This window comes from Panulirus ornatus, chromosome 18 (assembly GCF_036320965.1).
Source record: "Panulirus ornatus isolate Po-2019 chromosome 18, ASM3632096v1, whole genome shotgun sequence".
Classification (NCBI taxonomy): domain Eukaryota; kingdom Metazoa; phylum Arthropoda; class Malacostraca; order Decapoda; family Palinuridae; genus Panulirus; species Panulirus ornatus.
Window position 1 is genome coordinate 57,044,782 of NC_092241.1, and position 26,459 is coordinate 57,071,240.

General features: G+C 38.7%; 1 protein-coding gene across 1 annotated transcript in view; it reads left to right on the forward strand.

Moving 5' to 3' along the window:
• Gga (ADP-ribosylation factor-binding protein Gga) overlaps positions 1-26,459 on the forward strand; it is a 113,533-nt gene that overhangs the window by 75,597 nt on the left and 11,477 nt on the right. Inside the window, exon 8 of the mRNA XM_071672767.1 lies at positions 24,899-25,062. Within this exon, the coding sequence (XP_071528868.1) occupies positions 24,899-25,062 (164 nt within the window). The remainder of the gene's footprint in view (positions 1-24,898; positions 25,063-26,459) is intronic.

Below are 26,459 nucleotides of genomic sequence, written 5' to 3' on the forward strand. Positions count from 1 at the left end.
AGATGGAGTGAAAAAGATTTTGTGTGATCGGGGCCTGAACATGCAGGAGGGTGAAAGGAGGGCAAGGAATAGAGTGAATTGGATCGATGTGGTATACCGGGGTTGACGTGCTGTTAGTGGATTGAATCAAGGCATGTGAAGCGTCTGGGGTAAACCATGGAAAGCTGTGTAGGTATGTATATTTGCGTGTGTGGACGTATGTATATACATGTGTATGGTGGTGGGTTGGGCCATTTCTTTCGTCTGTTTCCTTGCGCTACCTCGCAAACGCGGGAGACAGTGACAAAGCAAAAAAAAAAAAAAAAAAAGAAAAAAATATATATATATATATTATATATATATATATATATATTATATTATATATAGAAGTGTTTCATCATGTTGTATTAAAATTCTGAAAGAAAAGTTTTTGGGCAAAAAAAATTTTAGTATTTTTGGAAGGGATATAGATTTGCTTCAAAATGTCAATATAAGGTATAATTTTCATAATGAATATAAATCTTGGGTTGAAATATAGTTTGGGTGTCATTAAGGACTGTAATTAATAATTATATTTAAAGAAGATTGTGTCATTTCTTCAGTTTGTATTAAAGGGCTATTTTCGGTCAAGGTAAGCATAACTAGATATTTTCTATACATGTACAGAGCATCAGATTGGGGAAGAGCAGTGTGGTTTCAGAAGTGGTAGAGGATGTGTGGATCAGGTGTTTGCTTTGAAGAATGTTTGTGAGAAATACTTAGAAAAGCAAATGGATTTGTATGTAGCATTTATGGATCTGTTGAAGGCATATGATAGAGTTGATAGAGATGCTCAGTGGAAGGTATTAAGAATATATGGTGTGGGAGGCAAGTTGTTAGAAGCAGTGAAAAGTTTTTATCGAGGATGTAAGGCATGTGTACATGTAGGAAGAGAGGAAAGTGATTGGTTCTCAGTGAATGTAGGTTTGCGGCAGGGGTGTGTGATGTCTCCATGGTTGTTTAATTTGTTTATGGATGGGGTTGTTAGGGAGATGAATGCAAGAGTTTTGGAAAGAGGGGCAAGTATGCAGTCTGTTGTGGATGAGAGAGATTGGGAAGTGAGTCAGTTGTTGTTCGCTGATGATACAGTGCTTGTGGCTGATTCATGTGAGAAACTGCAGAAGGTGGTGACTGAGTTTGGTAAAGTGTGTGAAAGAAGAAAGTTAAGAGTAAATGTGAATAAGAGCAAGGTTATTAGGTACAGTAGGGTTGAGGATCAAGTCAATTGGGAGGTAAGTTTGAATGGAGGAAAACTGGAGGAAGTAAAGTGTTTTAGATATCTGGGAGTGGATCTGGAAGCGGATGGAACCATGGAAGTGGAAGTGAATCATAGGGTGGGGGAGGGGGCGAAAATTCTAGGAGCCTTGAAGAATGTTTGGAAGTCGAGAACATTATCTCGGAAAGCAAAAATGGGTATGTTTGAAGGAATTGTGGTTCCAACAATGTTGTATGGTTGCGAGGCGTGAGCTATGGATAGAGTTGTGCGCAGGAGGGTGGATGTGCTGGAAATGAGATGTTTGTGCACAATATGTGGTGTGAGGTGGTTTGATCGAGTAAGTAATGTAAGGGTAAGAGAGATGTGTGGAAATAAAAAGAGTGAGGTTGAGAGAGCAGAAGAGGGTGTTTTGTAATGGTTTGGTCACATGGAGAGAATGAGTGAGGAAAGATTGACCAAGAGGATATATGTGTCAGAGGTGGAGGGAACGAGGAGAAGTGGGAGACCAAATTGGAGGTGGAAAGATGGAGTGAAAAAGATTTTGAGTGATTGGGGCCTGAACATGCAGGAGGGTGAAAGGCATGCAAGGAATAGAGTGAATTGGAACGATGTGGTATACCGGGGTAAACGTGCTGTCAGTGGATTGAACCAGGGTATATGAAGCGTTTTGGGTAACCCATGGAAACTTCTGTGGGGGCCTGGATGTGGTAAGGGAGCTGTGGTTTCGGTGCATTATTACACGACAGCTAGAGACTGAGTGTGAACGAATGGGGCCTTTGTTGTCTTTTCCTAGCGCTACTTCGCACACATGAGGGGGGAGGGGGTTGTTATTCCATGTATTGCGGGGTGTCGATGGGAATGAATAAAGGCAGACAGTATGAATTATGTACATGTGTATATATGTATATGTCTGTGTGTGTATATATATGTGTACATTGAGATGTATAGGTATGTATATTTGCATGTGTGGACGTGTATGTATATACATGAGTATGTGGGTGGGTTGGGCCATTCTTTCGTCTGTTTCCTTGCGCTACCTTGCTAACATGGGAGACAGCGACAAAGCAAAATAAATAAATAATTTAAAGAAGATTCTGTCATTTCTTCGGTTCGTATTCAAGGGGTATTTTCGGTTAAGGGATGCATAACTAGATATTTTCTGTACAGATATCAAATGTAGAAGGGTTTCATCATGTTATTTTCCAATTCTGAAAGAAAAAGTTTTTTGGGCAAAAATATACCCTGAATATAACCTGCAATTTTTAGTATTTTTAGAAGGGAAATAGATTTGCTTCAAAATATCAATATAAGGTATATTTTTCATACTGAATATGAATCTGGGGTTGATATATAGTTTGGGTATCATTAAGGACTGTAATTTATGATTATATTTAAAGATTCTATCATTTCTTCGGTTCATAGTAAAGGTGTATTTTTGGTGAAAAGAAGCATAACTAGATATTTTCTATACATATATCAAATATAGAAGTGTTTCATCATGTTGTATTACAACTTTGAAAGAAAATTTTTGGGGGCAAAAAAGATACCCTGAAGTATTTCCTGCAATTTTTAGTATTTTTGAAAGTGAAATAGATTTGCTTGAAAATGTCAATATAAGGTATATTTTTCATACTAAATATAAATCTGGGGTTGAAATTAGTTTGGGTGTCATTCAGGACTGTAATTAATGATTATATTTAAGGAAGAGTGGTGGGATGAAGAAGTAAGATTATTAGTGAAAGAGAAGCGAGGCATTTGGACGATTTTTGCAGGGAAAAAATGCAAATGAGTGGGAGATGTATAAAAGAAAGAGGCAAGAGGTCAAGAGAAAGGTGCAAGAGGTGAAAAAGAGGGCAAATGAGAGTTGGGGTGAGAGAGTATTATTAAATTTTAGGGAGAATAAAAAGATGTTTTCGAAGGAGGTGAATAAAGTGCGTGAGACAAGGGAGCAAATGGGAACTTCAGTGAAGGAAGCTAATGGGGTGGTGATAACAAGTAGTGGTGATGTGAGAAGGAGATGGAGTGAGTATTTTGAAGGTTTGTTGAATGTGTGAAGGAAGCTAATGGGGTGGTGATAACAAGTAGTGGTGATGTGAGAAAGAGATGGAGTGAGTATTTTGAAGGTTTGTTGATTGTGTTTGATGATAGAGTGGCAGATATAGGATGTTTTGGTCGAGGTGGTGTGCAAAGTGAGAGGGTTAGGGAAAATGTTTTGGTAAACAGAGAAGATGTAGTAAAAGCTTTGTGGAAGATGAAAGCTGGCAAGGCAGCAGGTTTGGATGGTATTGCAGTGGAATTTATTAAAAAAGGGGGTGACTGTATTGTTGACTGGTTGGTAAGGTTATTTACTGTATGTATGATTCATGGTGAGGTGCCTGAGGATTGGCGGAATGCTTGCATAGTGCCATTGTACGAAGGCAAAGGGGATAAGAGTGAGTGCTCAAATTACAGAGGTATAAGTTTGTTGAGTATTCCTGGTAAATTATATGGGAGGGTATTGATTGAGAGGGTGAAGGCATGTACAGAGCATCAGACTGGGGAAGAGCAGTGTGGTTTGAGAAGTGGTAGAGGATGTGTGGATCAGGTGTTTGCTCTGAAGAATATATGTGAGAAATACTTAGAAAAGCAAATGGATTTGTATGTAGCATTTATGGATCTGGAGAAGGCATATGATAGAGTTGATAGAGATGCTCTGTGGAAGGTATTAAGAATATATGGTGTGGGAGGCAAGTTGTTAGAAGCAGTGAAAAGTTTTTATCGAGGATGTAAGGCATGTGTATGTGTAGGAAGAGAGGAAAGTGATTGACTCTCAGTGAACGTAGGTTTGCGGCAGGGGTGTGTGATGTCTCAATGGTTGTTTAATTTGTTTATGGATGGGGTTGTTAGGGAGGTGAATGCAAGAGTTTTGGAAAGAGGGGCAAGTATGCAGTCTGTTGTGGATGAGAGAGCTTGGGAAGTGAGTCAGTTGTTGTTCGCTGATGATACAGCGCTTGTGGCTGATTCATGTGAGAAACTGCTGAAGCTCGTGACTGAGTTCGGTAAAGTGTGTGAAAGAAGGAAGTTAAGAGTAAATGTGAATAAGAGCAAGGTTATTAGGTACAGTAGGGTTGAGGGTCAAGTCAATTGGGAGGTAAGTTTGAATGGAGAAAAACTGGAGGAAGTAAAATGTTTTAGATATCTGGGAGTGGATCTGGCAGCGGATGGAACCATGGAAGCGGAAGTGAATCATAGGGTGGTGGAGGGGGCGAAAATTCTAGGAGCCTTGAAGAATGTTTGGAAGTCGAGAACATTATCTCGGAAAGCAAAAATGGGTATGTTTGAAGGAATAGTGGTTCCAACAATGTTGTATGGTTGCGAGGCGTGGGCTATGGATAGATTTGTGCGCAGGAGGGTGGATGTGCTGGAAATGAGATGTTTGAGGACAATATGTGGTGTGAGGTGGTTTGATTGAGTAAGTAATGTAAGGGTAAGAGAGATGTGTGGAAATAAAAAGAGTATGGTTGAGAGAGCAGAAGAGAGTGTTTTGAAATGGTTTGGTCACATGGAGAGAATGAGTGAGGAAAGATTGACCAAGAGGATATATGTATCAGAGGTGGAGGGAACAAGGAGAAGTGGAAGACCAAATTGGAGGTGGAAAGATGGAGTGAAAAAGATTTTGAGTGGTCGGGGCCTGAAAATGCAGGAGGGTGAAAGGCGTGCAAGGAATAGAGTGAATTGGAACGATGTGGTATATCGGGGTCGACGTGCTGTCAATGGATTGAACCAGGGCATGTGAAGCATCTGGGGTAAACCATGGAAAGTTCTGTGGGGGCCTGGATGTGGAAAGGGAGCTGTGGTTTCGGTGCATTATTGCGTGACAGCTAGAGACTGAGTGTGAACGAATGGGGCCTTTGTTGTCTTTTCCTAGCGCTACCTCGCACACATGAGGGAGTAGGGGGGTAGTTATTTCATGTGTGGCGAGGTGGCGATGGGAATAGATAAGGGCAGACATTATGAATTGTGCACATGTGTACATATGTATATATCTGTGTGTGTATATGTGTGTACATTGAGATGTATAGGTGTGTATAGTTGCATGGGTGGACGTGTATGTATATACATGTGTATGTGGGTGGGTTAGGCCATTTCTTTCGTCTGTTTCCTTGCGCTACCTCGCTAACGCGGGAGACAGCGACAAAGCAAAATGAATGAAATAAGTAATTTAAAGAAGATTGTGTCATTTCTTCGGTTTCGTATTAAAAGGGTATTATCGGTCAAGGGAAGGATAACTACATATTTTCTATACATATATCAAATGTAGAAGGGTTTCATCATGTTATATTACAATTCTAAAAGAAAAGGTTTTTTGGGCAAAAAAATACCCTGAACTATTACCTGCAATTTTTAGTATTTTTAGAAGGGAAATAGATTTGATTCAAAATGTCATTATAAGGTATATTTTTCATACTGAATATGAATCTGGGGTTGATATATAGTTTGGGTGTCATTAAGGACTGTAATTAATGATTATATTTAAAGATTTTATCATTTCTTCGGTTCATATTAGAGGTGTATTTTTGGTGAAGGGAAGCATAACTAGATATTTTCTGTACATATATCAAATATAGAAGTGTTTCATCATGTTGTATTACAATTCTGAAAGAAAGGGGTCTTGGGCAAAAAAAAACCCTGAACTATTACCTGCAATTTTTAGTATTTTTAGAAGTGAAATACATTTGCTTCAAAATGTCAATATAAGGTATATTTTTCATACTGAATATAAATCTGGGGTTGAAATGTAGTTTGGGGTGTCATTAAGGACTGTAATTAATGATTATATATAAAGAAGATTGTGTCATTTCTTTGGTTCGTATTAAAGGGGTATTATCGGTCAAGGGAAGGATAACTAGATATTTTCTATACATATATCAATATCGAAGGGTTTCATCATGTTATATTACAATTCTGAAAGAAAAAGTTTTTTTGGGCAAAAAAATACCCTGAACTCTTACCTACAATTTTTAGTATTTTTAGAAGGGAAATAGATTTGCTTGATTATGTCAATATAAGGTTTATTTTTCATGCTAAACATGAATCTGGGGTTGAAATATAGTTTGGGTGTCATTAAGTCGTGTAATTAATGATTATATTTAAAGAAAATTGTGTCATTTCTTCGGTTCGTATTTATCGGGAATTTCGGTGAAGGGAAGCATAACTAGATATTTTCTATACATATATGAAATACAGAAGTGTTTCATCATGATGTATTTTAATTCTGAAAAAAAAATTTTATATTTTGATTCTGAAAAAAAAATTTTTTAGGCAAAAAAAAATACCCTGCAATTTTTTGTATCTTTAGAAGGGAAATAGATTTGCTTCAAAACGTCAATATATGGTATATTTTCCATATTCAATATATATCTTGGGTTGATTTATAGTTTGGGTGTCAGTGGATTGAATCAGGGCATGTGAAGCGTCTGGGGTAAACCATGGAAAGCTGTGTAGGTATGTATATTTGCGTGTGTGGACGTATGTATATACATGTGTATGGGGGTGGGTTGGGCCATTTCTTTCGTCTGTTTCCTTGCGCTACCTCGCAAACGCGGGAGACAGCGAAAAAAAAAAAAAAAAAATTTAAAGATTGTCATTTCTTTGGTTTGTATTAAAGGGGTATTTTCGGTCAAGGGAAGCATAACTACATATTTCCTATACATATATCAAATGTAGAAGGGTTTCATCATGTTATATTACAATTCTGAAAGAAAACGTTTTCTGGGCAAAAAAATATAAAAATACTCTGAATTTTTAGTATTTTTTAAAGGGAAATAGATTTCCTTGGAAACATTGATATATGGTGTATTTTTCACACTAAATATGAATCTGGGATTGAAATGTAGGTTGGGTATCATTAAGTACTATAATTAATGATTATAATTAAAGATGATTGTGTCATTTCTTCGGTTCATATTAATCGGGTATTTTCGGTGAAGGGAAGCATAACTAGATATTTTCTATACATATATCATATATAGAAGTGTTTCATCATGTTGTATTATAATTCTGAAAGAAAAATCTTTTTGGGCAAAAAAGGATACCCTGAAGTAGTACCTGCAATTTTTAGTTTTTTTTGGAAGGGAAATAGATTTGCTTCAGAATGCCAATATAAGGTATATTTTTCATACTGGGGTTGAAAGATAATTTGGGTGTCATTAAGGACTGTAATTAATGATTATGCGTGCATAGTGCCATTGTACAAAGGCAAAGGGGATAAGAGTGAGTGCTCAAATTACAGAGGTATAAGTTTGTTGAGTATTCCTGGTAAATTATATGGGAGGGTATTGATTGAGAGGGTGAAGGCATGTACAGAGCATCAGATTGGGGAAGAGCAGTGTGGTTTCAGAAGTGGTAGAGGATGTGTGGATCAGGTGTTTGCTTTGAAGAATGTATGTGAGAAATACTTAGAAAAGCAAATGGATTTGTATGTAGCATTTATGGATCTGGAGAAGACATATGATAGAGTTGATAGAGATGCTCTGTGGAAGGTATTAAGAATATATGGTGTGGGAGGCAAGTTGTTAGAAGCAGTGAAAAGTTTTTATCGAGGATGTAAGGCATGTGTATGTGTAGGAAGAGAGGAAAGTGATTGGTTCTCAGTGAATGTAGGTTTGCGGCAGGGGTGTGTGATGTCTCCATGGTTGTTTAATTTGTTTATGGATGGGGTTGTTAGGGAGGTAAATGCAAGAGTTTTGGAAAGAGGGGCAAGTATGAAGTCTGTTGGGGATGAGAGAGCTTGGGAAGTGAGTCAGTTGTTGTTCGCTGATGATACAGCGCTGGTGGCTGATTCATGTGAGAAACTGCAGAAGCTGGTGACTGAGTTTGGTAAAGTGTGTGGAAGAAGAAAGTTAAGAGTAAATGTGAATAAGAGCAAGGTTATTAGGTACAGTAGGGTTGAGGGTCAAGTCAATTGGGAGGTGAGTTTGAATGGAGAAAAACTGGAGGAAGTGAAGTGTTTTAGATATCTGGGAGTGGATCTGGCAGCGGATGGAACCATGGAAGCGGAAATGGATCATAGGGTGGGGGAGGGGGCGAAAATTCTGGGGGCCTTGAAGAATGTGTGGAAGCCGAGAACATTATCTCGGAAAGCAAAAATGGGTATGTTTGAAGGAATAGTGGTTCCAACAATGTTGTATGGTTGCGAGGCGTGGGCTATGGATAGAGTTGTGCGCAGGAGGATGGATGTGCTGGAAATGAGATGTTTGAGGACAATGTGTGGTGTGAAGTGGTTTGATCGAGTGAGTAACGTAAGGGTAAGAGAGATGTGTGGAAATAAAAAGAGCGTGGTTGAAAGAGCAGAAGAGGGTGTTTTGAAGTGGTTTGGGCACATGGAGAGAATGAGTGAGGAAAGATTGACCAAGAGGATATATGTGTCGGAGGTGGAGGGAACGAGGAGAAGAGGGAGACCAAATTGGAGGTGGAAAGATGGAGTGAAAAAGATTTTGTGTGATCGGGGCCTGAACATGCAGGAGGGTGAAAGGAGGGCAAGAAATAGAGTGAATTGGAGCGATGTGGTATACCGGGGTTGACGTGCTGTCAGTGGATTGAATCAAGGCATGTGAAGCGTCTGGGGTAAACCATGGAAAGCTGTGTAGGTATGTGTATTTGCGTGTGTGGACGTATGTATATACATGTGTATGGGGGGGGGTTGGGCCATTTCTTTCGTCTGTTTCCTTGCGCTACCTCGCAAACGCGGGAGACAGCGACAAAGTATAATAAAAAAAAATATAAAAAAAAATTTTAAAGAAGATTGTGTCATTTCTTCGATCCTTAGTAAAGGGGTATTTTCGGTCAAGGGAAGGATAACTAGATTTTTTCTATACATATATCAAATGGAGAAGGGCTTCATCATGTTATAAGAAAATTCTGAAAGAAAAAGTTTTTTTAGGCAAAAAAATACCCTGAACTATTATTTTTATATTTATTTTGCTTTGTCGCTGTCTCCCGCATTAGCGAGGTAGTGCAAGGAAACAGACGAAAGAATGGTCCAATCCACCCACATACACATGTATATACATACACGTCCACACACACAAATATACATACCTCTACATCTCAGTGTACACATATATATATATATATACACACAGAGACATATACATATATACACATGTACATAATTCATACTTTCTGCCTTTATTTATTCCCATTGCCACCTCGCCACACATGGAATAACAACACCCTCCCCCCTCACGTGTGCAAGGTAGCGCTAGGAAAAGACAACAAAGGCCCCATTCGTTCACACTCAGTCTCTAGCTGTCATGTAATAATGCACCGAAACCACAGCTCCCTTTCCACATCCATGCCCCACAGAGCTTTCCATGGTTTACTCCAGACGCTTCACATGCCCTGGTTCAATCCTGAACTATTATCTGCAGTTTTTAGTATTTCTAGAAGGGAAATAGATTTGCTTGAAAATGTCTATATAAGGTTTATTTTCCATGCTAAATATGAATCTGGGCTTCAAATATAGTTCAGGTGTCATTAAGTACTGTAATTAATGATTATATTTAAAGAAGATTGTGTCATTTCTTTAGTTCGTATTTATCGGGTATTTTCCGTGAAGCGAAGCATAACTAGATATTTCCTATGCATATATTGCATATAGAAGTGTTTCATCATGCTATATTTCAGTTCTGAAAGAAAATCTTTTTGAGCAAAAAAGTACCCAGAACTATTACCTGTAATTTTTAGTATTTTTAGAAGGGAAATAGATTTGCTTCAAAATGTCAATATAAGGTATATATTTCATACTGAATATATATCTAGGGTGGAAATATAGTTTGGGTGTCATTAAGGACTGTAATTAATTATTATATTTAAAGATTGTGTCATTTCTTCAGTTCGTATTAAAGGGGTATTTTCGGTCAAGGGAAGCATAAATAGATATTTTCTATACATATATTAAATGTAGAAGGGTTTCATCATGTTATATTACAATTCTGAAAGAAGAAATTTTTTGGGCAAAAAAATACACTGAACTATTACCTGCAATTTTTAGTATTTTTAGAAGGGAATAGATTTGCGTGAAAATGTTAATACAAGGTTTATTTTTCATGCTAGATATGAATCTGGGGTTGAAATATAGTTTGGGTGTCATTAAGTATTGTAATTAATGATTATATTTAAGGAAGATTTTGTCATTTCTTCGGTTCATATTTACCAGGTATTTTTGGTGAAGGGAAGCATAAATAGATTTTTTCTATACTTGTATCCAATATAGAAGTGTTTCATCATGTTATATTTTAATTCTGAGAGAAAATTTTTTGGGGGCAAAAAAAATACCCTGAACTATTACCTACAGTTTTTAGTATTTTTAGAAAGGAAATAGATTTGCTTCAGATTGTCAAAATAAGGTATATTTTTCATTGTGAATATAAATCTGGGGTTGATATATAGTTTGGGTGTCATTAAGGACTGTAATTAATGATTATATTTAAAGATTGTGTCATTTTTTCGGTTCGTATTAAAGGGGTATTTTCAGTCAATGGAAGCATAACTAGATATTTTCTATACATATATCAAATGTAGAAGGGTTTCATAATGTTATATTACAATTCTGAGAGAAAGAGTTTTTTGGGCAAAAAAAATAAAAAAATGCCCTGAACTAATACCTGCAACTTTTAGGATTTTTAGAAGGGAAATAGATTTGCTTGAAAATGTCAATATAAGGTTTATATTTCATGCTAAATATGAATCTGGGGTTGAAATATAGTTTGGGTGTCATTAAGTACTCTAATTGATGATTATATTTATATATTTTTTTTTTTTTTTTTTTGCTTTGTCGCTTCTCCCGCGTTTGCGAGGTAGCGCAAGGAAACAGACGAAAGAAATGGCCCAACCCACCCCCATACACATGTATATACATACGTCCACACACACAAATATACATACCTACACAGCTTTCCATGGTTTACCCCAGTCGCTTCACATGCCTTGATTCAATCCACTGACAGCACGTCAACCCCGGTATACCACATCGCTCCAATTCACTCTATTCCTTGCCCTCCTTTCACCCTCCTGCATGTTCAGGCCCCGATCACACAAAATCTTTTTCACTCCATCTTTCCACCTCCAATTTGGTCTCCCTCTTCTCCTCGTTCCCTCCACCTCCGACACATATATTCTCTTGGTCAATCTTTCCTCACTCATTCTCTCCATGTGCCCGAACCATTTCAAAACACCCTCTTCTGCTCTCTCAACCACGCTCTTTTTATTTTCACACATTTCTCTTACCCTTACGTTATACGTATATATATATTATATATATATATTTTATTTATATATTTATTTTGCTTTGTCGCAGTCTCCTGCGTTAGCGAGGTAGCGCAAGGAAACAGACAAAAGAATGGCCCAACCCGCCCACATACACATGTATATACATACACGTCCACACACGCAAATATACATACCTATACATCTCAATGTACACATATATATACACACATACATATACATATATACACATGTACATAATTCATACTGTCTGCCTTTATTTGTTCCCATCACCAACCCGCTACACATGGAATAACAACCCCCTCCCCCCTCATGTGTGCGAGGTAGTGCTAGGAAAAGACAACAAAGGCCCCATTCGTTCACACTCAGTCTCTACCTGTCATGTAATAATGCACCGAAACCACAGCTCCCTTTTCACATCCAGGCCCCACACAACTTTCCATGGTTTACCCCAGACGCTTCACATGCCCTGGATCAATCCATTGACAGCACGTCGACCCCGGTATACCACATCGTTCCAATTCACTCTATTCCTTGCACACCTTTCACCCTCCTGCATGTTCAGGCCCTGATCACTCAAAATCTTTTTCACTCCATCTTTCCACCTAAAATTTGGTCTCCCACTTCTTGTGTCCTCCACCTCTGACATATATATCCTCTTTGTCAATCTTTCATCACTCATTCTCTCCATGTGACCAAACCATTTCAAAAAACCCTCTTCTGCTCTCTCAACCACACTCTTTTTATTTCCACACATCTCTCTTACCCTTACATTACTTACTCGATCAAACCACCTCACACCACATATTGTCCTCAAACCTCTCTTTTCCGGCACATCCACCCTCCTGCGCACAACTCTATCCATAGCCAACGCCTCACAACCATACAACATTGTTGGAACCACTATTCCTTCAAACATACCCATTTTTGCTTTCCGAGATAATGTTCTCGACTTCCACACATTCTTCAAGGCTCCCAGGATTTTCGCCCCCCTCCCCCACCCTATGATCCACTTCCACTTCCATGGTTCCATCCGCTGCCAGATCCACTCCCAGATATCTAAAATACTTTACTTCCTCCAGATTTTCTCCATTCAAACTTACCTCCAATTGACTTGACCCTCAACCCTACTGTACCTAATAACCTTGCTCTTATTCACATTTACTCTTAACTTTCTTCTTTCACACACTTTACCAAACTCAGTCACCAGCTTCTGCAGTTTCTCACATGAATCAGCCACCAGCGCTGTATCATCAGCGAACAAGAACTGACACTTCCCAAGCTCTCTCATCCACAACAGACTTCATACTTGCCCCTCTTTTCAAAACTCTTGCATTCACCTCCCTAACAACCCCATCCATAAACAAATTAAACAACCATGGAGACATCACACACCCCTGCCACAAACCTACATTCACTGAGAACCAATCACTTTCCTCTCTTCGTACATGTACACATGCCTTACATCCTCGATAAAAACTTTTCACTGCTTCTAACAACTTGCCTCCCACACCATATATTCTTAATACCTTCCACAGAGCATCTCTATCAACTCTATCATATGCCTTCTCCAGATCCATAAATGCTACATACAAATCCAATTGCTTTTCCAAGCACTTCTCACATACATTCCTCAAAGCGAACACCCGATCCACACATCCTCCACCACTTCCGAAACCACACTGCTCCTCCCCAATCTTATGCTCTGTACATGCCCCCACCCTCCCAATCAACAGCCTCCCATACAAATTACCAGGAACACTCAACAAACTTATACCTCTGAAATTTGAGCACTCACTCTTATCCCCTTTGCCTCTGTACAATGGCACCATGCACGCATTCCGCCAATCCTCAGGCACCTCACCATGAGTCATACATACATTAAATAACCTCACCAACCAGTCAATAATACAGTCACCCCCCTTTTTTAATAAATTCCACTGCAATACCATCCAAACCTGCTGCCTTGCCGGCTTTCATCTTCCGCAAAGCTTTTACTACCTCTTCTCTGTTTACCAAATCATTTTCCCTGGCCCTCTCACTTTGCACACCCCCTCGACCAAAACACCGTATATCTGCCACTCTGTCATCAAACACATTCAACAAACCTTCAAAATACTCACTCCATCTCCTTCTCACATCATCACTACTTGTTATCACCTCCCCATTTGCGCCCTTCACTGAAGTTCCCATTTGCTCCCTTGTCTTACGCACTTTATTTACCTCCTTCCAGAACATCTTTTATTCTCCCTAAAATTTAATGATACTCCTCACCCCAACTCTCATTTGCCCTCTTTTTCACCTCTTGCACCTTTCTCTTGACCTCCTGTCTCTTTCTTTTATACATCTCCCACTCAATTGCATTTTTTCCCTGCAAAAAACGTCCAAATGCCTCTCTCTTCTCTTTCACTAATAATCTTACTTCTTCATCCCACCACTCACTACCCTTTCTAATCAACCCACCTCCCACGCTTCTCATGCCACAAGCATCTTTTGCGCAATCCATCACTGATTCCCTAAATACATCCCATTCCTCCCCCACTCCCCTTACTTCCATTGTTCTCACCTTTTTCCATTCTGTACTGTCTCTCCTGGTACTTCCTCACACAAGTCTCCTTCCCAAGCTCACTTCCTCTCACAACCCTCTTCACCCCAACATTTCCTCTTCTTTTCTGAAAACCCATACAAATCTTCACCTTAGCCTCCACAAGATAATGATCAGACATCCCTCCAGTTGCACCTTTCAGCACATTAACATCCAAAAGTCTCTCTTTCGCGCGCCTGTCAATTAACACGTAATCCAATAACGCTCTCTGGCCATCTCTCCTACTTACATACGTATACTTATGTATATCTCGCTTTTTAAACCAGATATTCCCAATCACCAGTCCTTTTTCAGCACATAAATCTACAAGCTCTTCACCATTTCCATTTACAACACTCAACACCCCATGTATACAAATTATTCACTCAACTGCCACATTACTCACCTTTGCATTCAAATCACCCTTCACTATAACCCGGTCTCGTGCATCAAAACCACTAACACACTCATTCAGCTGCTCCCAAAACACTTGCCTCATGATCTTTCTTTCTTTTTTTTTTTTTTCCAAAAGAAGGAGCAGAGAAGAGGTCCAGGTGAGGATATTCCCTCAAAGGCCCAGTCCTCTGTTCTTAACGCTACCTCGCTATCGCGGGAAATAGCGAATAGTATGATGTGTGATGTCTCCATGGTTGTTTAATTTGTTTATGGATGGGGTTGTTAGGGAGGTAAATGCAAGAGTTTTGGAAAGAGGGGCAAGTATGAAGTCTGTTGGGGATGAGAGAGCTTGGGAAGTGAGTCAGTTGTTGTTCGCTGATGATACAGCGCTGGTGGCTGATTCATGTGAGAAACAGCAGAAGCTGGTGACTGAGTTTGGTAAAGTGTGTGGAAGAAGAAAGTTAAGAGTAAATGTGAATAAGAGCAAGGTTATTAGGTACAGTAGGGTTGAGGGTCAAGTCAATTGGGAGGTGAGTTTGAATGGAGAAAAACTGGAGGAAGTGAAGTGTTTTAGATATCTGGGAGTGGATCTGGCAGCGGATGGAACCATGGAAGCGGAAGTGGATCATAGGGTGGGGGAGGGGGCGAAAATTCTGGGGGCCTTGAAGAATGTGTGGAAGTCGAGAACATTATCTCGGAAAGCAAAAATGGGTATGTTTGAAGGAATAGTGGTTCCACCAATGTTGTATGGTTGCGAGGCGTGGGCTATGGATAGAGTTGTGCGCAGGAGGATGGATGTGCTGGAAATGAGATGTTTGAGGACAATGTGTGGTGTGAGGTGGTTTGATCGAGTGAGTAACGTAAGGGTAAGAGAGATGTGTGGAAATAAAAAGAGCGTGGTTGAGAGAGCAGAAGAGGGTGTTTTGAAGTGGTTTGGGCACATGGAGAGGATGAGTGAGGAAAGATTGACCAAGAGGATATGTGTGTCGGAGGTGGAGGGAGCAAGGAGAAGAGGGAGACCAAATTGGAGGTGGAAAGATGGAGTGAAAAAGATTTTGTGTGATCGGGGCCTGAACATGCAGGAGGGTGAAAGGAGGGCAAGGAATAGAGTGAATTGGAGCGATGTGGTATACCGGGGTTGACGTGCTGTCAGTGGATTGAATCAAGGCATGTGAAGCGTCTGGGGTAGACCATGGAAAGCTGTGTAGGTATGTATATTTGCGTGTGTGGACGTATGTATATACATGTGTATGGGGGGGTTGGGCCTTTTCTTTCGTCTGTTTCCTTGCGCTATCTCGCAAACGCGGGAGACAGCGACAAAGTATAAAAAAAAAATATATATATATATATATATATATATATATATATATATATATATATATATATATTTTTTTTTTTTTTTTATACCTTGTCGCTGTCTCCCGCGTCTGCGAGGTAGCGCAAGGAAACAGACGAAAGAAATGGCCCAAACCCCCCCCCATACACATATATATATATATATATATATATATATATATATACAGAGGTATAAGTTTGTTAAGTATGGGAGGGTATTGATTGAGAGGGTGAAGGCATGTACAGAGCATCAGATTGGGGAAGAGCAGTGTGGTTTCAGAAGTGGTAGAGGATGTGTGGATCAGGTGTTTGCTTTGAAGAATGTATGTGAGAAATACTTAGAAAAGGAAATGGATTTGTATGTAGCATTTATGGATCTGGAGAAGGCATATGATAGAGTTGATAGAGATGCTCTGTGGAAGGTATTAAGAATATATGGTGTGGGAGGCAAGTTGTTAGAAGCAGTGAAAAGTTTTTATCGAGGATGTAAGGCATGTGTACGTGTAGGAAGAGAGGAAAGTGATTGGTTCTCAGTGAATGTAGGTTTGCGGCAGGGGTGTGTGATGTCTCCATGGTTGTTTAATTTGTTTATGGATGGGGTTGTTAGGGAGGTGAATGCAAGAGTTTTGGAAAGAGGGGCAAGTATGAAGTCTGTTGGGAATGAGAGAGCTTGGGAAGTGAGTCAGTTGTTGTTCGCTGATGATACAGCGCTGGTGGCTGATTCATGTGAGAAACTGCAGAAGCTGGTGACTGAGTTTGGAAAAGTATGTGAAAGAAGAAAGTTAAGAGTAAATGTGAATAAGAGCAAGGTTATTAGGTACAGTAGGGTTGAGGGTCAAGTCAATTGGGAGCCTTGAAGAATGTTTGGAAGACGAGAACATTATCTCGGAAAGCAAAAATGGGTATGTTTGAAGGAATAGTGGTTCCAACAATGTTGTATGGTTGCGAGGAATGGGCTATGGATAGACTTGTGCGCAGGAGGGTGGATGTGCTGGAAATGAGATGTTTGAGGACAATATGTGGTGTGAGGTGGTTTGATCGATTAAGCAGTGTAAGTGTGAGAGAGATGTGTGGAAATAAAAAGAGTGTGGTTGAGAGAACAGAAGAGGGTGTTTTGAAATGGGCTGGGCACATGGAGAGAATGAGTGAGGAAAGATTGACCAAGAGGATATATGTGTTGGAGGTGGAGGGAACGAGGAGAAGTGGGAGACCAAATTGGAGGTGGAAAGATGGAGTGAAAAAGATTTTGTGTGATCGGGGCTTGAACATACAGGAGGGTGAAAGGCGGGCAAGGAATAGAGTGAATTGGATCGATGTGGTATACCGGGGTTGACGTGCTGTCAGTGGATTGAATCAAGGCATGTGAAGCGTCTGGGGTAGACCATGGAAAGCTGTGTAGGTATGTATATTTGCGTGTGTGGACGTATGTATATACATGTGTATGGGGGGGTTGGGCCTTTTCTTTCGTCTGTTTCCTTGCGCTATCTCGCAAACGCGGGAGACAGCGACAAAGTATAAAAAAAAAAAAAAATATATATATATATATATATATATATTTTATATATATATATATATATATAAGGTAATATATAATATAATATTAAAAAACAGAGGTATAAGTTTGTTAAGTATGGGAGGGTAGATTGAGAAGGGTGAAGGCATGTACAGAGCATCAGATTGGGGAAGAGCAGTGTGGTTTCAGAAGTGGTAGAGGATGTGTGGATCAGGTGTTTGCTTTGAAGAATGTATGTGAGAAATACTTAGAAAAGGAAATGGATTTGTATGTAGCATTTATGGATCTGGAGAAGGCATATGATAGAGTTGATAGAGATGCTCTGTGGAAGGTATTAAGAATATATGGTGTGGGAGGCAAGTTGTTAGAAGCAGTGAAAAGTTTTTATCGAGGATGTAAGGCATGTGTACGTGTAGGAAGAGAGGAAAGTGATTGGTTCTCAGTGAATGTAGGTTTGCGGCAGGGGTGTGTGATGTCTCCATGGTTGTTTAATTTGTTTATGGATGGGGTTGTTAGGGAGGTGAATGCAAGAGTTTTGGAAAGAGGGGCAAGTATGAAGTCTGTTGGGAATGAGAGAGCTTGGGAAGTGAGTCAGTTGTTGTTCGCTGATGATACAGCGCTGGTGGCTGATTCATGTGAGAAACTGCAGAAGCTGGTGACTGAGTTTGGAAAAGTATGTGAAAGAAGAAAGTTAAGAGTAAATGTGAATAAGAGCAAGGTTATTAGGTACAGTAGGGTTGAGGGTCAAGTCAATTGGGAGCCTTGAAGAATGTTTGGAAGTCGAGAACATTATCTCGGAAAGCAAAAATGGGTATGTTTGAAGGAATAGTGGTTCCAACAATGTTGTATGGTTGCGAGGAATGGGCTATGGATAGACTTGTGCGCAGGAGGGTGGATGTGCTGGAAATGACATGTTTGAGGACAATATGTGGTGTGAGGTGGTTTGATCGATTAAGCAATGTAAGTGTGAGAGAGATGTGTGGAAATAAAAAGAGTGTGGTTGAGAGAACAGAAGAGGGTGTTTTGAAATGGGCTGGGCACATGGAGAGAATGAGTGAGGAAAGATTGACCAAGAGGATATATGTGTTGGAGGTGGAGGGAACGAGGAGAAGTGGGAGACCAAATTGGAGGTGGAAAGATGGAGTGAAAAAGATTTTGTGTGATCGGGGCTTGAACATACAGGAGGGTGAAAGGCGGGCAAGGAATAGAGTGAATTGGATCGATGTGGTATACCGGGGTTGACGTGCTGTCAGTGGATTGAATCGGGGCATGTGAAGCGTCTGAGGTGAGCCATGGAAAGCTGTGTAGGTATGTATATTTGCGTGTTTGGACGTATGTATATACATGTGTATGGGGATGGGTTGGGCCATTTCTTTCGTCTGTTTCCTTGCGCTACCTCGCAAACGCGGGAGACAGCGACAAAGCAAAAAAAAAATATATATATATATTTTTTTTTTTTTTTTTTTTATACTTTTTGCCATTTCCCGCGTTAGCGAGGTAGCGTTAAGAACAGAGAACTGGGCCTTAGAGGGAATAGCCTCACCTGACCCCCTTCTCTGTTCCTTCTTTTAGAAAATTAAAAAAAAAAACAAGAAAGGGGAGGATTTCCAGCCACCCGCTCCCTCCCCTTTTAGTCGCCTTCTACGACACGCAGGGAATACGTGGGAAGTATTCTTTCTCCCCTATCCCCAGGGATATATATATATATATATATATATATATATATATATATATATATATATATATATATATATTAATAAATTCCACTGCAATACCATCCAAACCTGCTGCCTTGCCGGCTTTCATCTTCCGCAAAGCTTTCACTACCTCTTCTCTTTTTACCAAATCATTTTCCCTAACCCTCTCACTTTGCACACCACCTCGACCAAAACACCCTATATCTGCCACTCTATCATCAAACACATTCAACAAACCTTCAAAATACTCACTCCATCTCCTTCTCACATCACCACTACTTGTTATCACCTCCCCATTTGCGCCCTTCACTGAAGTTCCCATTTGCTCCCTTGTCTTACGCACTTTATTTACCTCCTTCCAGAACATCTTTTTATTCTCCCTAAAATTTAATGATACTCTCTCACCCCAACTCTCATTTGCCCTTTTTCTCACCTCTTGCACCTTTCTCTTGACCTCCTGTCTCTTTCTTTTATACATCTCCCACTCAATTGCATTTTTTCCCTGCAAAAATCATCCAAATGCCTCTCTCTTCTCTTTCACTAATACTCTTACTTCTTCATCCCACCACTCACTACCCTTTCTAACCAACCCACCTCCCACTCTTCTCATGCCACAAGCATCTTTTGCGCAATCCATCACTGATTCCCTAAATACATCCCATTCCTCCCCCACTCCCCTGTGACTGTATTGTTGACTGGTTGGTAAGGTTATTTAATGTATGTATGACTCATGGTGAGGTGCCTGAGGATTGGCGGAATGCGTGCATAGTGCCATTGTACAAAGGCAAACGGGATAAGGGTGAGTGCTCAAATTACAGAGGTATAAGTTTGTTGAGTATTCCTGGTAAATTATATGGGAGGGTATTGATTGAGAGGGTGAAGGCATGTACAGAGCATCAGATTGGGGAAGAGCAGTGTGGTTTCAGAAGTGGTAGAGGATGTGTAGATCAGGTGTTTGCTTTGAAGAATGTATGTGAGAAATACTTAGAAAAGCAAATGGATTTGTATATAGCATTTATGGATCTGGAGAAGGCATATGATAGAGTTGATAGAGATGCTCTGTGGAAGGTATTAAGAATATATGGTGTGGGTGGAAAGTTGTTAGAAGCAGTGAAAAGTTTTTATCGAAGATGTAAGGCATGTGTACGTGTAGGAAGAGAGGAAAGTGATTGGTTCTCAGTGAATGTAGGTTTGTGGCAGGGGTGTGTGATGTCTCCATGGTTGTTTAATTTGTTTATGGATGGGGTTGTTAGGGAGGTGAATGCAAGAGTTTTGGAAAGAGGGGCAAGTATGAAGTCTGTTGTGGATGAGAGAGCTTGGGAAGTGAGTCAGTTGTTGTTCGCTGATGATACAGCGCTGGTGGCTGATTCATGTGAGAAACTGCAGAAGCTGGTGACTGAGTTTGGTAAAGTGCGTGAAAGAAGAAAGTTAAGAGTAAATGTGAATGAGAGCAAGGTTATTAGGTACAGTAGGGTTGAGGGTCAAGTCAATTGGGGGGTAAGTTTGAATGGAGAAAAACTGGAGGAAGTAGTGTTTTAGATATCTGGGAGTGGATCTGGCAGCGGATGGAACCATGGAAGCGGAAGTGAATCATAGGGTGGGGGAGGGGGTGAAAATCCTGGGAGCCTTGAAGAATGTGTGGAAGTCGAGAACATTATCTCGGAAAGCAAAAATGGGTATGTTTGAAGGAATAGTGGTTCCAACAATGTTGTATGGTTGTGAGGCGTGGGCTATGGATAGAGTTGTGCACAGGAGGGTGGATGTGCTGGAAGTGAGATGTTTGAGGACAGTGTGTGGTGTGAGGTGGTTTGATCGAGTAAGTAATGTAAGGATAAGAGAGATGTGTGGAAATAAAAAGAGCGTGGTTGAGAGAGCAGAAGAGGGTGTTTTGAAATGGTTTGGGCACATGGAGAGAATGAGTGAGGAAAGATTGACCAAGAGGATATATGTGTCGGAGGTGGAGGGAACGAGCAGAAGTGGGAGACCAAATTGGAGGTGGAAAGATGGAGTGAAAAAGATTTTGAGTGATCGGGTCCTGAACATACAGGAGGGTGAAAGGCGGGCAAGGAATAGAGTGAATTGGATCGATGTGGTATACCGGGTTGACATGCTGTCAGTGGATTGAATCAGGGCATGTGAAGCGTCTGGGGTAAACCATGGAAAATGTGTAGGCCTGGATGTGGAAAGGGAGCTGTGGTTTCGGGCATTATTGCATGACAGCTAGAGACTGAGTGTGAACGAATGGGGCCTTTGTTGTCTTTTCCTAGCACTACCTCGCACACATGAGTGGGGAGGGGGATGTTATTCCATGTGTGGCGAGGTGGCGATGGGAATGAATAAAGGCAGACAGTGTGAATTGTGTGCATGGGTATATATGTATGTGTCTGTGTGTGTATATATATGTGTACATTGAGATATGTATATATATGTGTACATTGAGGTATGTATATTTGCGTGTGTGGACGTGTATGTATATACATGTGTATGGGGGTGAGTTTGGCCATTCTTTCGTCTGTTTCCTTGCGCTACCTCGCAAACGCGGGAGACAGCGACAAAGCAAATAAATATATATATCAAATGTAGAAGGGTTTCATCATGTTATATTACAATTCTGAAAGAAAAAGTTTTTTAGGCAAAAAAATACCCTGTAATTTTTAGTATTTTTAAAAGGGAAATACATTTGCTTGAAAATGTCAATATAAGGTTTATTTTCCATGCTAAATATGAATCTGGGGTTGAAACATAGTTTGGGTGCCATTAAGTACTGTAATTAATGATTATATTTAAAGATGATTGTGTCATTTCTTTGGTTCGTTCTTATCGGGTATTTTCGGTGAAGAGACGCATAACTAGATATTTTCTATACATATATCAAATATAGAAGTGTTTCATCATTTTATATTTCAATTTTGAAAGAAAATTTTTTTGAGCAAAAAAATACCCAGAACAATTACCTGCAATTTTTAGTATTTTTAGAAGGGAAATAGATTTGCTTCAAAATGTCAGTATATATTTTTCGTACTGAATATGAATCTGGGGTTGAAATATAATTTGGGTGTCATTAAGGACTGTAATTAATGATTATATTTAAAGATTGTGTCATTTCTTCGGTTCGTATTAAATGGGTATTTTCGATCTAGGGAAGCTTAACTAGATATTTTCTATACTTATATCAAATGTAGAAGGGTTTCATGTTATATTACAATTCTAAAGGAAAACGTTTTTTGGGAAAAAATTTATTTTAGTATTTTGAGAAGGGAAATAGATTTGCTTGAAAATGTCAATATAAGGTTTATTTTTCATGCTAAATATGAATCTGGAGTTGAAATAATAGTTTGGGTGCCATTAGTACTGTAATTAATGATTATCTTTAAAGATTGTGTCATTTCTTCAGTTCGTATTTATCGGGCATTTTCGGGGATGGGGAGCATAACTAGATATTTTCTATATATATATGAAATATAGTAGTGTTTCATCATGTTATATTTCAATTCTGAAAGAAAATTTTTTTGGGCAAAAAAAATACCTGCAAATTTTAGTATTTTTAAAAGGGAAATAGATTTGCTTCAAAATGTCAATAGTAGGTATATTTTTCATACTGAATATAAATCTGGGGTTGAAATATAGTTTGGGTGTCATTAAGGACTGAAATTAATGATTATATTTAAAGATTGTGTCATTTATTCGGTTCGTATTAAAGGGGTATTTTCGGTCAAGGGAAGCATAACTAGATTTTTCTATACATATATCAAATGTAGAAGGGTTTCATCATGTTATATTAAAATTCTGAAAGAGAAAGTTTTTTCGGCAAAAAAATAAAAAAAATACCCTGAACTAATACCTGCAATTTTTAGTATTTTTTGAAGGGAAATAGATTTCCTTGAAAATGTCATTATAATGTGTATTTTTCATACTGAATATAAATCTGGGGTTGAAATATAGTATGGGTGTCATTAAGGGCTGTAATTAATGATTATAATTAAAGATTGTGTCATTTCTTCGGTTCGTATTAAAGGGGTATTTTCCGTCAAGGGAAGCATAACTAGATATTTTCTATACATATGAAATGTAGAAGGGTTTCATCATGTTATATTACAATTCTGAAAGAAAAAGTTTTTTGGGCAAAAAAATACCTTGAACTATATTACCTGCAATTTTTAGTATTTTTGGAAGGGAAATAGATTTTCTTGAAAATGTCAATATAAGGTGTATTTTTCATGCTAAATATGAATGTGGGGTTGAAATATAGTTTGGGTTTCATTAAGTACTGTAATTAATGATTATATTTAAAGAAGATTGTGTCAATTCTTCGGTTCATATTAATCGGGTATTTTCGGTGAAGGGAAGCATAACTAGATATTTTCTATACATATATGAAATATAGAAGTGTTTCATCGTGTTATATTCCAATTCTGAAAGAAAATTTTTTTGAGAAAAAAATACCCTGAGCTATTACCTGCAATTTTTAGTAATTTTAGAAGGGAAATAGATATGCATCAAAATGTCAAAATATGGTATATTTTTCATACTGAATATGAATTTGGGGTTGAAATATAGTGTAGATGTCATTAAGTACTGTAATTAATGATATTTTTCATATATATATCAAATATAGAAAGGTTTCCTAATTTTATTTTACAGTTCTGAAAGAAAAAGTCTTTTGGGCTAAAAAATACCCTGTAATTTTTTTTTTTTTTAAAGGGAAATAGATTTGCTTGAAAACTTCAACACAAGGTCAATTTTACATGCTGAATATTAATCTAGGGTTGAAATATTGCTTTGATGTCATTGATAGGTGTCATTAAGGACTATAATTAATGATTATATTCGAAGAAGATTGTGTCATTTATTCGGTTCATAATAATCAGGTGTTTTTGGTCAAGGAATTATATAAGTATAACTAGATATTTTCCATGCAAATATGAAATATAGAAGGGTTTTATTATATTATATGTCTGAAAGAAAAGTTTTTCGGAAAAATTTTTGGTATTTTTGGAGGGGAAATAGATTTGCATGAAAACTTCAGTATAAGGTATATTTTTCATGCTGAATATTTATCTCCAGTTGAAATATTGTATGGGTGTCATGAAGGAATGTAATCAATGATTATATTTGAAGAAGATTGTGTCATTTATTCGGTTTGTATGAATCGGGTATTTTCGGTAAAGGGAAGCGTAACTAGATATTTTCCATGATTTAGTACAAAACTGAAAGTCTAGATATTTTCCATGATTTAGTACAAAACTGAAAGTCTAGATATTTTCCATGATTCAGTACAAAACTGAAAGTCTTTGTCCCACAAAGACCACTACCTTTGAGTTTGTTTATTCGTTGACCAAGCATACGTTTATCTCAGACCAGTGGGCAGGGTCTAAGCTTGCTTGTTTCATCTTCAAATTTCCACTTGAATTATCTTTGTAGGTGTAGAGGTATAAACACATTATTGTACCATTGAACTATGGTAAGTCAGTGTAAAAGTATGTGTGTAGGGGCAGAGAGAGTATTGAATGTTTGTGAAATGAAAAATAGTAGGTGTACAAAAGTGATGCACAACAGGCTTACACATTTTCTCTTGATACTTGACCAAGGTTAGGAACTAGTGGACAATTGTTGCATCCCATTCTCAGGCTGGTATATCATTTTATTTAGAAATTTGAATTTTACGCAATCATAGAAACATATATAAAAAGACAGTTTTTTGTGTTTGAAAATTTACTTCTGCTTTGCACAGAAAATTTATAGCAAATTCCTCATCAAAGGCTTGAGACAAAAGAAATTACCAAAAATAACATGTGCGCTAAGATATTGGTACTGTTTTTCCTTCACTTCATTCTTATATTCTTCATAGCAATATACTTTTTCTTCCTCAGGGAGACAGGGATCAGTGACCGTTTTGGACAGCAATGATGTAACTGTTACACTTCACTTTACGGAGAATCAGCCTCGGGATGATGTTTCTGTGGTGGTTGTATCTACGGTATCTCACAATTCACAACCAATATCCAATTATGTTCTTCAAGCTGTTGTTCCTAAGGTAATTCATTTCATATAATTAATGATTATTTGCTCTTCTCACATAGTATGTTGTGTCATTATCCTACTGAGACTTGACATGAAAAATATATAATGGAGTGCTTGTCCCAAGTTTGGTATATGGATTAGATACTTAAGTTGTTAGGACTGATAGTAAAAAAATAGGAGCAGTACAGATGGATAATCTGCAAAGTTTAATCAGATTTAGGGGAAGAGATATAAGAATTAAGATTCTAGAAAAACTATTGTGTGAAGAAGTCATTAGAAGGGCACATGTATCAATACCTGTTTCAGTGATTTGGTCCCATGATATGTACTTTGTATGGTAAGATAAGTTGGTGAAGAGGGTTTGCAATGGTATTGTTTGAAGTATGAGGACAGAATAGATAAAGAGGTAGATTATGAAAGGATGGACAGATGCTGAGTGTGACTCATTTGGGGCTTGATGAATTTTAGTTAAGGATACCAGATTTACTGCAGATTGTGTTCAGGTGAACTTGTTAGGTGAAAGTTCTGATCGAGATGTTAACCCTTAAAATGTGATATACATCATTAGATGGTTTACAGTCAACTGTAATGGACATCACATGAGACAAGATATCTATGATGTCATCCTTACCAGAGGATCTTGCAGTTCCTCTGGGCCAGGTATATAGTTGTTGCTAACTATTAGGCTTGCACATCCTCCATATACTCCTTTGCCCTGGAGAGTTGCTCAGTATGTTGGGAATGGATTTTGGCACATACTGCTGCTTATGCATTTTTTGAGCAAACAGCCTCAGTTTGGCCTCTAAGAGAAAGGGCAGATCCTATAAAAGCCCACCATTTGAATCACATTATCATTTAATGCTGATCTTTAGGTTTAGACCATCAGGTACATCACCTGTCAAGGATGCTCTTGAGCAGTCTTTCTCACATCTGCCAAGAAATGCAGTCTGATTAAATTGTCCACATGCTGATCTCTCCCTCATCACTATAACCTTCCTCAAGCAGGATATCCCTCTTCTTTTCCTTCTGAAGAACTGTCAAGGCCCTTTCTTAGGCAACAAGAACTCATGTCTGGTCCAAGTAGACCATGGGATCCTCCTCAATCCTTAGCCTTCTACTAGAGAACTTGATGTTAGGAAGGTGGCCTCTACTTTAGTCTGTCTCAGAAACCTTTTGCTGAAGAAATTCGATAAAAGAGGCCTTTGGTAGTTTTCTTCTAGCTCCCTCAAGGGTACTCATGTTAAGGTGTGGTGGATGTAACATACAGCTTTGGAGAGTCCTATTCCCCTAGTTAGTTTCCGGTGTACTTCTGATTGCTGGTGAGGGTATACAAGTTTTTGTTTTTGATCTGAATTGTAAACTTTTTCCATGTCCCTCCTCCTTCATATGGGTATGCTTTTATGCTAGTGG